A 10,616-nucleotide genomic window follows, 5' to 3' on the forward strand; every position below is an offset into this window, starting at 1 on the left:
TGATTTGTGGGCATCATAAAGGCAGTCTGCAAAGGAAAGGCCTGGGCCCCGTGCGTGTTTTCCCAGAACAAATCGATAAACCTGGAGCTAGACAGGCAGCCGTCCAGCCGGCCCGGGAGAGGGAGGAGTGTGCTCGGCTCGCCGTGCTCTTCCTTCCGGGGACTTGCAGTCTTGCCTTGTTGGTCTTCTCCCCGCTACCCCGACTGGCTCAGCCTTTGCGAGGTTCCCGAGGGGCAGGAGAGGGACAGAGGACCTCAGTCGGGGGCACCGACAGAACACACGCTCTAGTCCCTCTGGGCAATGGGCTGGATTCATCAGGTTCCCAAAGGGTGCTCCCCTCAAAGCCAGCTCCCCCAGCTGTCCCCCTCGCTCACGCTGCTTCCCCTGGCCGCCTGCACTCGCAGGGGACCATCCCTGCCTAAGGTCCCATTGGCCTCACGCCGTGCTCAGGGCCCACTCGGCCTCACCCATAGCCTGGCCACACTCGGGGTTCTCGGCGGCAGCACCCTCCAGGCTCTGAGCCGCTAACACAGTGGGAGGTGTGTGTGGTGTGTGTATGGTGTGGTATGTGTGGGTGGTGGGTGTGCGGTGGGTGGAGCGTGTATATGATGCATGTGTGCTGTGGGTGTGGGTGTGTGTGTGGTGTGTGTGTGTTCACACCTTGCAGGCTGCTTGGCAGCATCCCTGGCCTTTATCTAATGGATGCCAGTAACAGCACCTGCCCAAGTCACGACAGTCCGATATGGGCTTCCCATGGGACAGAACCGTCCCTAGTTGAGAGCCACTTGTGCCTCCAGAGGGGGACAGTTTCCTTAGTTGTTAGGGTCGTCACTGTGGCATCTAAACGTGGCACCTCTGTGGACACTGGTTCCATCTAACTGATGAATCGTGGACCAGCCCCTGATTACAGCCCCTCCCCATTCTTTCCCCAAGAGCCGCTTCCCTGCTTCCCACGGCCTGCGTGTGGGTGCCCCGCCCCAGCTGACTTAGGCGTCCAAGCGCTTTGTGCTCTTCCGAGGGACAGCCGCCTGGGAGCCATGTGGAGAGAGGGTGGAAGCATTGCTGTGCCACCTGCATGATGCACGGGCAGGCCTCATGGTCACCAAAGGGTCACCTGGAGGTCCCCAAAGAACCCCATCCCCCTCATCCCACCACACACCCACACCAGTCCCTGTGGTGGGAATCTATTGGGTGCAGAGTGGATGGTTCCTTATTAAGATGAAAACATCCCCAGAAAGAAAAGCTGTCGGTCAGGAAGACCTTTGAAGCTACAGTTTCCACCTCGGCAAGTCCTTAGGCGGAAGCTTTGATGAAAAATGGTGGGCGAAGTACAGTGCAAGTGGCTTCTCACGAAAACCTTCTAGAAGGTAGAGAAGGCGGGAGAGGACGGCCCTGCCGACTAAGCTGGCCTTAGGAAAACTCAGCATTCCGAGGGCGCTTCGTGGAGAAATGGAATATAATAGACAAGTTTATCTTGGTGCAAAGAATACTTTGTGCGGTTTGTTCAGAATTTGTGTTTTTCATGAACTTTTTTGAAGACCTAAAATGCATGTATTTCCAAAAAAAAATTGTACCAAAACAATCTTTTCATTTCATTTTCTGCAAGCTTTTGGAGGCCCCCTCCTGCAGGTGGAACTCTCACCACCTGCTAGGTCCAATGCAAAACTCTTAGGCTTGGTAGGCAGGACTATGCCCACTTTACAGATGAGGAAAGTGGAGGCAGGTAACCTCGAGCTGCCCTCTGTTAAAGACAGCTTAAAAACAGGAATGCCTGGTTCATATAACACCTTTGCTAACTCAGCATTAACCCACGTTGCCACGGTACTTACTCTCAGTAGGGTCAAGGGCATCTTTTGCAGCATGTTGGGAGTCATGGGTAGGGCCACCTGGGATCCCAGAGACCCTGCCACCACCACCACCACCACCACCACCACCACCACCACACCCCCTCCATGTGGCTGGAAGAGTAAGGAGGAGGCAGCACCCCCACCCCACCCCCTTTGAGTCTGACTCCGAGCCACGCTGCTTAGTCGACTTTGCAGAGACAGCAGCTCGGCCCCGCCTCCCCAGGCCATAGTGCCAACCTCCTCCAGCCCAGGGACCGCCCTGCAAACGCCCTGCTGTTCTGCCCACCAGCCGCCGGGCTGCTGCATGTGGACATGCGGCTGCCAGCCAGGCCCCGGTGCACGTCGCCCAGCCCTGCCACCACGCCGCCGCCGCCGGGAGATTCTAGAACGTCCTAGTGGGAAGGCAGCAATGCTGCAGCTTTTACCTTGGTTGCGTCATTGCGCAGAGCCGGCTGCGGGGCGGTCACCTCACCCTCCCAGTTCAGGGGTCTTAGCCGACATCCTGGCCTTTTCAACATGGAGGGAGCCCTGACCGAGGGCCCCGGCTGCGCGTGGCGCTTGCGCTCGTGGCTCTGCTTGCTTGGTGACTGGGGCCGGGAGGGGAGGCCGTGTCCTTGTTGCTACCTTGTCGCCCACCAGGGTTTCCCTTCCCAGGATCTGTCTCCGTGGTCGGTGGCTGGGCCTGGCTCCCGGCCCCAGCAGCCCTGCAGGCCCTCCAGGAGTCTTCCCGCCTCCCTAGCCCTGCCCCCCACCCCAGGGCCGCCTGTGACATCACTGACTGTGTCTCGATTTCCTCTCTGCAGTGTGGCAAAGGAGCAGAAAACTTCGACAAGTTCTTCACGCGAGGGCAGCCCGTGCTCACGCCGCCAGATCAACTGGTCATCGCTAACATAGACCAGTCTGATTTCGAAGGGTTCTCGTATGTCAACCCCCAGTTCGTGCACCCCATCCTACAGAGCTCAGTATGAAAGTCGCCGGCGAGACCCAGCGTGCCCACCCCTCCAGCCCCCAGCACCCCTAGCGGCGGGAAGTGATCCTTAACCCTAAAATTTTAAGGCCACGGCCTTATGTTTTTGCTCCACATGGAGGCCTGAAAATTGTAGGGTTATAGTCCCAAGGCGACCAGCTATCCAGGGTCTCTCTCTTAAAACCAAGAACATTATGTTAGTGGATACGCAAATCGTGAACAGCGGCCGGTTTGATCATGTGGGAGTCGCACCTGGCTGTAGGCCAACCCCTCCTAGGTAGAAAGCAGGCCCTCGCCCCTCTTTTTTTTTTTTTTTTTGGTACGATTTGGTATACTTCCCATATCCCGTGTCTGGCTGGATTCTCTCCATGAGGCTCCGCCCAAGCAGAGATGCGAAAGTGAACCTGCCCCAGCCTGGTGGCCGGAAGCACCTCCAACCAGGAGGTAAAGGAATGGGGAGCCCGGAGAGGGGCGGGGGAGGTCTGCGAGCTGCCGACCACGGTCTGTGCCTCGGTGGAAACGACCGACCCCCTGGGTGTGAGAGGCCGGGACAAGACTACTTACTATTCCCCGACATCGACACGGCGTCACCAACTCTAGCCCAGCTTCCAAAACAAAAAAAATCTCTGATGAGCCTTGGGCGACGATCTGTCCTCTGGTCCCCTGCTTGGTTGATAACTGTCTTGACACTTGCATTTGTTTTTGTTGTTTTTTTCCCCAAGAGGCCAAACCATCAAGGACTTTGCTAAGTGAGCTTTTGTGGAATCATTTCAGATCCAGGACGACGCGGTGTGTGCGCATGTTCCTCTTGATCTCGGGGAGAGTACACCCCGGTCCCGGGTGCCATCAGTAACCATGCCACTAACGCGTGTCAGCCAACCCCTGCCCCACCCCCACCGGTATTTTGCTACCTATGTTGTCACCCTCCCTAAGAATCTGAAGTGTACGCCCCATCCCCTTTTGTACTTATTTATTTATTAAGCTGCAGTGACCTTTAGGAACGTACGATGTTCAATAACTTGACTCCAGCGTCAGTCCCCACCAATAGACCCTCATCCCGTTCCGAGGCCCTGACATCCGCTTAGGGATGGACGGCCACCCAGGTCGGGTTCCCATTGAATGACACACCTGGAGCTGTAGAATCAGGACACCGGACGCTTTCTGGGTAGAAGGATTTTAATAATGTTTTGCAGATGCATCATGCAATGAATTTTGCATGTTTATAATAAACCTTAATTACAAGTGAATCTATATTATTGATATAATCGTATCAAGTATAAAGAGAGTATTATAATAATTTTATAAGACATAATTGTGCTATATTTGTGAAGGTTCATGTTTCTAATCAGCTTTTCTGGTTAAGTTTTTAGCTTAATTCTTTGTTGTGGTGCCTCCCCGCCCCTCCCTGCTCCCTGCACATGGGCCCTGTAGCTGACCTGTGAATTTTTGTCACGTAGATCAGACGTGAACGGCTCCTTCCCACGCCCAGTTAGGCTCTCGCTCTGCGTCTATGTGCGTGCTCAATCCTACCTGCAGACAGACGCGGTGTTGGTAGCGATTACCTTAGAGATGAGAAGCTCTGTTCACTTCTTAATGCCACCTTGTGGTCGGGCCCCTCCCACTCTTCCTCTTGGGGGTAGCGGCAAGTCTTGTAGGCCACACGCAGGGGCCATACAGGCACAGGTGGCGATGTCACAGCCCCTGGGCTGAACCCTGCGTGTGTGTGTGTGTGTGTGCGTGTGCATGTGTGTGTGTGTGTGTGCACATGCATACTACCTTTCAGCCTGTGGCTGTTGGTGATTCTGCGGTGGGAGGGACCGGGAGACTCCCTCCTTGTTCTGTGTCCCTGGGCACACTGGAAGCTTCCCCAAATGACCTGATGTTTGCTCCAGCATGTGCAAGCTTTGCAAGTGGTGCCCTGTGGGTGCAGGGGTGAGGACATCCGGCCTGGGGCCGTGTAAAGCCCCAGAATCCTCTGGTCTGGCCCTGCCTTGGCAGTGGGATTCAGGACGCACCAAACCCATAGCAGGCTGATTTCCAAGTTGATAATCGCGTAGAGCCCACAAATGATGTTACAGATATCCCAATAGCCCTTGGCAGAAAAAGCACCTGTCACCAGGATTGGCCTCTCACAGCTCGGCCCAGACCCTCCCCCAGGGCGAGGGTCTCAGGAGCGCCAACTTCTGTAGCATGAGGAAGAAGTACCAGCGAGCAAGGCAGTCGGTCCTTACTGCCAGCGGCCGTGCGTCCCCCAGCTGTTTGCACCAGCTTCACCTGCAGTGGCAGTGAGACCTAGGCTGTGCGCCTCGGCCCTAGCTCGAGGACCTCTGCAGGCTGCTGCTGGGCCACGCCCTCGCCGGGCACACAGAGCAGGGGCGGGTTTGTAGAAAGTGCCCAGGAGACCAAAGGGCCGGCTCCCCGTGCCGGGTGGCTCAGCAGCCAGGCTGACACCAGCCAGACCCCAAGAGACGAGGAGAGCCCTACCAAAGGGGTGCGTAGGGCTGTGGACCCTTTGCCTGGGGCTCCCTGGCTGCCTGCTCTTTCTGGCTGGGCAGCAGGGTCAGGCCCCCTGCAGACAGCCCACACCCAGCTCCGAATCTGTCACTGATGCTGGGAGATCTCTCCAACCCCTCGGCTGGTGTGCGTCCTCTTAGAATGCGTGCGAAAGCGTTTAAGGGATGGACCCTGGGCGTGGGGCCCAGCACTCTGCCGAAGGGACAGCGGGCTCTAGAGCGACTCAGAAGGGCAGGAAGGAAGAAGCAGGGCCGAGGGAGTGCTGCCGTGGGCTGGGCTGTTTGCACGGTGGAGGCTCTAGGCAGCTGAACAGGTGACTGTAAACAGCTCTCACCCCGCCCCCCACCAAATCGGCCTATGAAAGTCCATACCGTTGTCCCGCATCTGGGGCTGTGTGGAAAGTGACAGGGCAGCAACAGGGCTTGCTGGGCCCGCTGCAGCCCCCTCGTGGGAGCCTGGCATAGGAGGCCACCTTGGCTGGGCCATCAAGTTCCCAGGCGACTCTCCACTAAGCCCTGGCTCTTGAGCACTGTGGCGTCGCCTGGGTCTGTCGGGGAGAACCCAGCACAGCCTGAGTCTCCGCGGGACCCACGAAATCGCCTCGCGTTAATTAGAGTGGGGTGGGGGCTCCCTCTCTGGCAGGGGCCCATGGGCTGGCCGTGCAGAACCGTCTCCCGAGCTCATCAGCCTTCCTCACTGTGACCTCGGGTAGAAAACCAGGGGGTCGGGCCGGCACCGCGGCTCACTAGGCTAATCCTCCGCCTTGCGGCGCTGGCACACCGGGTTCTAGTCCCGGTTGGGGCGCCGGATTCTGTCCCGGTTGCCCCTCTTCCAGGCCAGCTCTCTGCTGTGGCCCGGGAGTGCAGTGGAGGATGGCCTAAGTCCTTCGGCCCTGCACCTGCATGGGAGACCAGGAGAAGCACCTGGCTCCTGCCTTCGGATCAGCACAGTGCGCCGGCCGCAGCGGCCATTGTGGGGTGAACCAACAGAAAGGAAGACCTTTCTCTCTCTCTCTCTCTTTCACTGTCCACTCTGCCTGTCAAAAAAAAAAAAAAAAGGCAAAGAAAACTGGGGTGTCCGGTGCTCTTGGGAAGCCCGGCCTGAGATGGTGGAGAGATCAGCAAAGGGCACGGGGGGTTGCAGCCTGGCCTGTGACTGTCACACGCCCCTCTGAGTTCAGGTCCTTAGCAGAGGGGCGAGGCTTGCTGGAAATAGGCCGCAGGAGCGCGTCCAGAGAGACAACTGCTGGTGGAGGGGAGGAAGCCGTGGGAGCCCATGGGTGCAGACGGAAGCCACCGAGACTGTTCTTGCCAGACCTGGCCTGCTCCTCCTCCCTCAGCTGCCGGCAACACCCCCACCCACTGCTGGAGCCCCTGTCCCTGCCCGAAGTGGCTCCCAGTTCCCAGGGCAGAGCCAGGCCGGCTGGGAGGGTCCTGGGATTCCCTCCGCAGCCCCCTGCTGAGGACCACAGCAGCTAAGGAGGGGTGGAGAAGTAGCAGAAATGAGCCAGGCTGCCGTTCACCCCTGCTCAGGCTGGGCAGAACAAGCTGGGGGTTGGGGCTGGGGCTGGGCTCTGTTCTCTCCGCCATGAGAGGGGCGAGTGCGAGCCTTTGGTTTTTAAAAGCCCGAGGCCACACCATCTGACAGTCACTTTCTCACTTGGGTCATCCAAAGTCGCCCACTGATCACACCGTCTCTTGCTTCCATGTAACCCAGCGAGGGCAGGGCCACCTGCTCACCCGCGGAGCAGGAAGCAGAGGCCGGGCCGGGGCTGCAGGGAACAGTGGTGGTGAGAGTTACAGGGACGGTGACAGCCAGGACCCTGATGGGGAGCAGGTGGACACCCCGGCTGGTAGTGACAAGGCGTCTCGGGAAATGTGTTTAAAACGCGTTCCCCTCGAGCCGCTCGGGTTGCTTGTTTGGACACGCACTGGACAGGCGACATCCCCGGCCCCTTCCCACCTGGGCCCAAGCAGCAAACGGGGGAACACTGTGGTTTCTGTGCCCAGAACACAGGGCAAGGCCACCTGCGCTACAGCGGGTGAAGGGAGCCACCTGGGAGTGGTGGCAGCCGCAGTCCCGTTCCCTCCATACGTCAGGGGCCGCCTGGGAGGGGCAGGAGCCCGCCCAGCCGTGATCCCCGTCCAGGCCACTGTGTGGGCTCCAGTTGACCGTGTAAAGTCCCTCACAGCCATCAGTCAGTCTCATCACAACCCTAAGCCTGAAGCCCACAAATTCCAAAGACTTTTTTTTTAAACCTTAAAGAAGAAATTAATTTGTTAATGCCAAAAGAACAATTGAATATACTGGGCTATTTGTACTTTTTTATGGAGAACTTTAATAACTCGATTCTAATTTTAAAATTGAGTTTTTACAATAAAGCTGAAGTCACCACTGTCAATTTCACAAGATTCCGATTCCCGTGGAGTCTGTAGGCGGACTCCAGCGGGGTCAGCTAGAGCGCCCCCTACCAGGCCTTTCCGAGGCGGTGGGGTGTGGAGTAGTGAACACCAGAGACAAGTCTAGAAGCTTTCAGATAACAGCTTTAGGGCCCCCATCCGGACGTAGCCCTAGGGGAGCATTCCCAGGGGTCTGGGGCCCCTTCCGTTGCTCTGGGAGACGTTGTGACCACTTTTGCCAGGAGGAGGGGACGCCTCCTCACTTCTGTCCCCAGTCCCCTGGGGTCCCCAGGTCTCCTGTTGGAAAGGATTCAGAGATGCCCTTTAAGGGAAATCCCTCACTCTCCCGAGAAGTAGGAGGCGGGGCGGCCTCACCTGCTGGCGTCAGGGTTTTGTTCACGTGGGAGGAGCCAGAACCCCCGACACCCCCCCCCCCCACTCTGCAGAGAGCAGGTGTCAAGTCTGCCTTTTAAAGGGCAGCTTTGCGGTTTCTGATCAGACAACCGTGTCTGTGTCTCCTCGGCTTGACTAAGGCCTCCGTTCCTGGGGTCGTTGCCAGCTTTGTGTCTGTCCTTTCTGGAAGGTGAGCCCTTGCTTGGGGGCTTAGTGCCCGAGCATCTTACATGAAAGCAACCTCCTGGCTGGAGTCTAAAGTCTCACCTCCTACCCTCTCCCTGTAGGGTCTTTCGGAATATCTTTTATAGATGGTCAGACACATTTAAAATCCTTGCTTTTTGCTACATGATGTGTGTGCGTGTGTGTGTGTGCGCGCGCACGCGTGCGTGTGTGTTTAAATCATTAACTCAGAAGCATCATGTAAGACGCCAAGTCTGCACGGAGGAAGAGACGGAAGGTGAGGGTTGTTTCCTTTCTGTATAAGCACCTGTTGGCAAAACGTTTGGCTAGCGAGCAGGTGAGATGGACATGCTCCCCTCCCATTTGTATAACCTCTGACCTCGTTTGCATGAGCTGCTTTGTTACACCCCCTAATTGTGGTTTGGAAGCCAGTGTGTATGAATAAAGATAATGATCATTCCTCAGCCGCCTCTGCAGCCTTGCGGTGATTTGTCATCAGATGTCCTTCTCCTTTGACCCTGGACACGCTCTGCGGTTCCGGTTCGCGCTGTCACCGGTTTCAGGCGTGGTTCTCCAGGGACAGTCACACCTGGGTTTTCTTAAAAGCCTGCATCCTTTGACTCAAAGCCCCGGTGGTGACTGGGACAAACTGTGCTGGGTCATTCCTTCATTCATTCAATCATTCATTCACACCAATCACCTGCCAAGCCCCTGCTCCGACCAGGAATTGAGCCCGGCCCCTGGGGACCTGGTAGAGAGGAAGGGCAGGTGTTCCCTGCCTACAGGGAGCTTACTGTCCTCACACCCCAACAGGGGTGGGGGGTGGAGGACCACAGAGGCAGCCCGCCCGGCCCGGGGGCATTTGCTACCGCACCCCTGCTCTGAGCCACACTGCATTAGGGTGCAGGGCTGTCCCCACTTGCACGTCAGCAGCCCTCATCCTGAGTTCATTCGTGGGTGATGACAACCACAGTCGTCGGGGAGGGGGAGGCTTAAAGGTGAAACAGGTGGGGAATACTGGGCTGCGAGAGAGAGAATTAGGCCCAGAAGGAATTACAACAGCAGGACGTCTAAAAGCCAAGTGTCAGCTTTCTCACCTGCTGGGTTTTTTGTTTTTGTTTTTGTTTTTTTTTTTTTTTTTTTTTTTTTTTTTTTTTTTTTTGCGGGGGGCAGGGGGAGGCGCTTCTCTGCCCTCGTGCTCACAGCTCCCCTCCCACCCACCTGCAGTCACGCAGACCTGGGTCTGTCCTTCCAGCACACTCGGCACCCCACGCATCGCGGCCTTGCTCCCAGACTAGGTAGATCACCCACGTGATAACATCCCCGCGGAGACACTGTGCTCGCACAGAACCCCCGGAGCTCACGGTCTTTGCAGTGCAAGGGGCCGGGGAGAGGTATTTTTGAAGAAAAGCCAAGGACCCTGGTAGGGCCCTTGGAGCAGCTTCCAGACTGGCCTGAGTTTCGTTCGTTGGAGGCTGGCTTGTGGCCATTCCTCACCTGCCCAGCAGAATGGCCGCATGAAGAGTGGCCCTCTGTGGCTTCCTGGCACGCCCCTGGCTTCTACCATGCTACTGTTTGGTGACATCTGGTTCTGCTACAATGCAGAACGGAGCACAGGAGTCCTCCTACACCGGGCAGGGTCCTCAGGCGCAGCGGTGGCCCGGGGGCTCTGAACTGACCCATGCAAGTTCACTCCTGTGGGGCAGCCCGAGGGGCACAGCCGGGAGGGACTGCACCTGGTCCTCCGGGGCCCGCAGCCAAGGCTCCTCGCAGTGGACGATGGTCCTTCCAGTGGGATCCTGGGCCACCCTGAGGAGAAGCTGCAAAGCTGGTCCTGCTGTCCGGAGCTGGTCTCACTCTCCCACAACACCCAGTCCATGCACAGGTGCTGCTGGGCCCGCTCTCAGGCAGGGCTCCCGGCTGGTGCACAGTTAGCCACCCAGGGTGATTCGATCCCACGTGCCCATCCTGGGTGCCGCTAGGTCCCAGCACGCAGAGCGCTGTGGAATAAGTGAGTGAAGGAACGCACACATGCATGGAGCCCCACGACTGCGCTGAGCCTAGCGAGGAGTCGCATCCGCCATGAGCAAGCCCCGGTCCTTGCCCTCGAGGGAGCAAGCAACCCAGGAGCCGAGATGGACCCAAGAAAACTGAAGGCCGTCTCTCAGCAGCCTGCTGTGAGCCGCTGCCTAAACAGCCCTCTGTCCGCAGCCCGGAGTGCAGAGGCAGTGGCTGCCCCGTGCCCCCGCAGCGGCTGCTCGGCGCCGGTCTGTCATACGCTCTGTCCCCCGTGCTGAGAGCACGCGTGGCAGA

The 10,616-nt window shown here is 57.8% G+C and overlaps 1 protein-coding gene across 3 annotated transcripts in view; it reads left to right on the forward strand.

Annotated features, from left to right (window-relative positions):
- Positions 1 to 5,070, forward strand: part of PRKCA (protein kinase C alpha) — a 427,154-nt gene extending 422,084 nt beyond the window's left edge. For 2 of the 3 annotated variants that reach the window (XM_051824401.2, XM_051824402.2), the window contains one exon: positions 2,651 to 5,070. In XM_051824401.2, the coding sequence (XP_051680361.1) occupies positions 2,651 to 2,815 (165 nt within the window). In that variant the 3' untranslated portion in view covers positions 2,816 to 5,070. 3 annotated transcript variants of the gene reach the window in all.
- The last annotated feature ends 5,546 nt before the right edge of the window (positions 5,071 to 10,616 follow it).

The sequence above is a fragment of the Oryctolagus cuniculus genome, chromosome 17 (genome assembly GCF_964237555.1).
Source record: "Oryctolagus cuniculus chromosome 17, mOryCun1.1, whole genome shotgun sequence".
Classification (NCBI taxonomy): Eukaryota; Metazoa; Chordata; class Mammalia; order Lagomorpha; family Leporidae; genus Oryctolagus; species Oryctolagus cuniculus.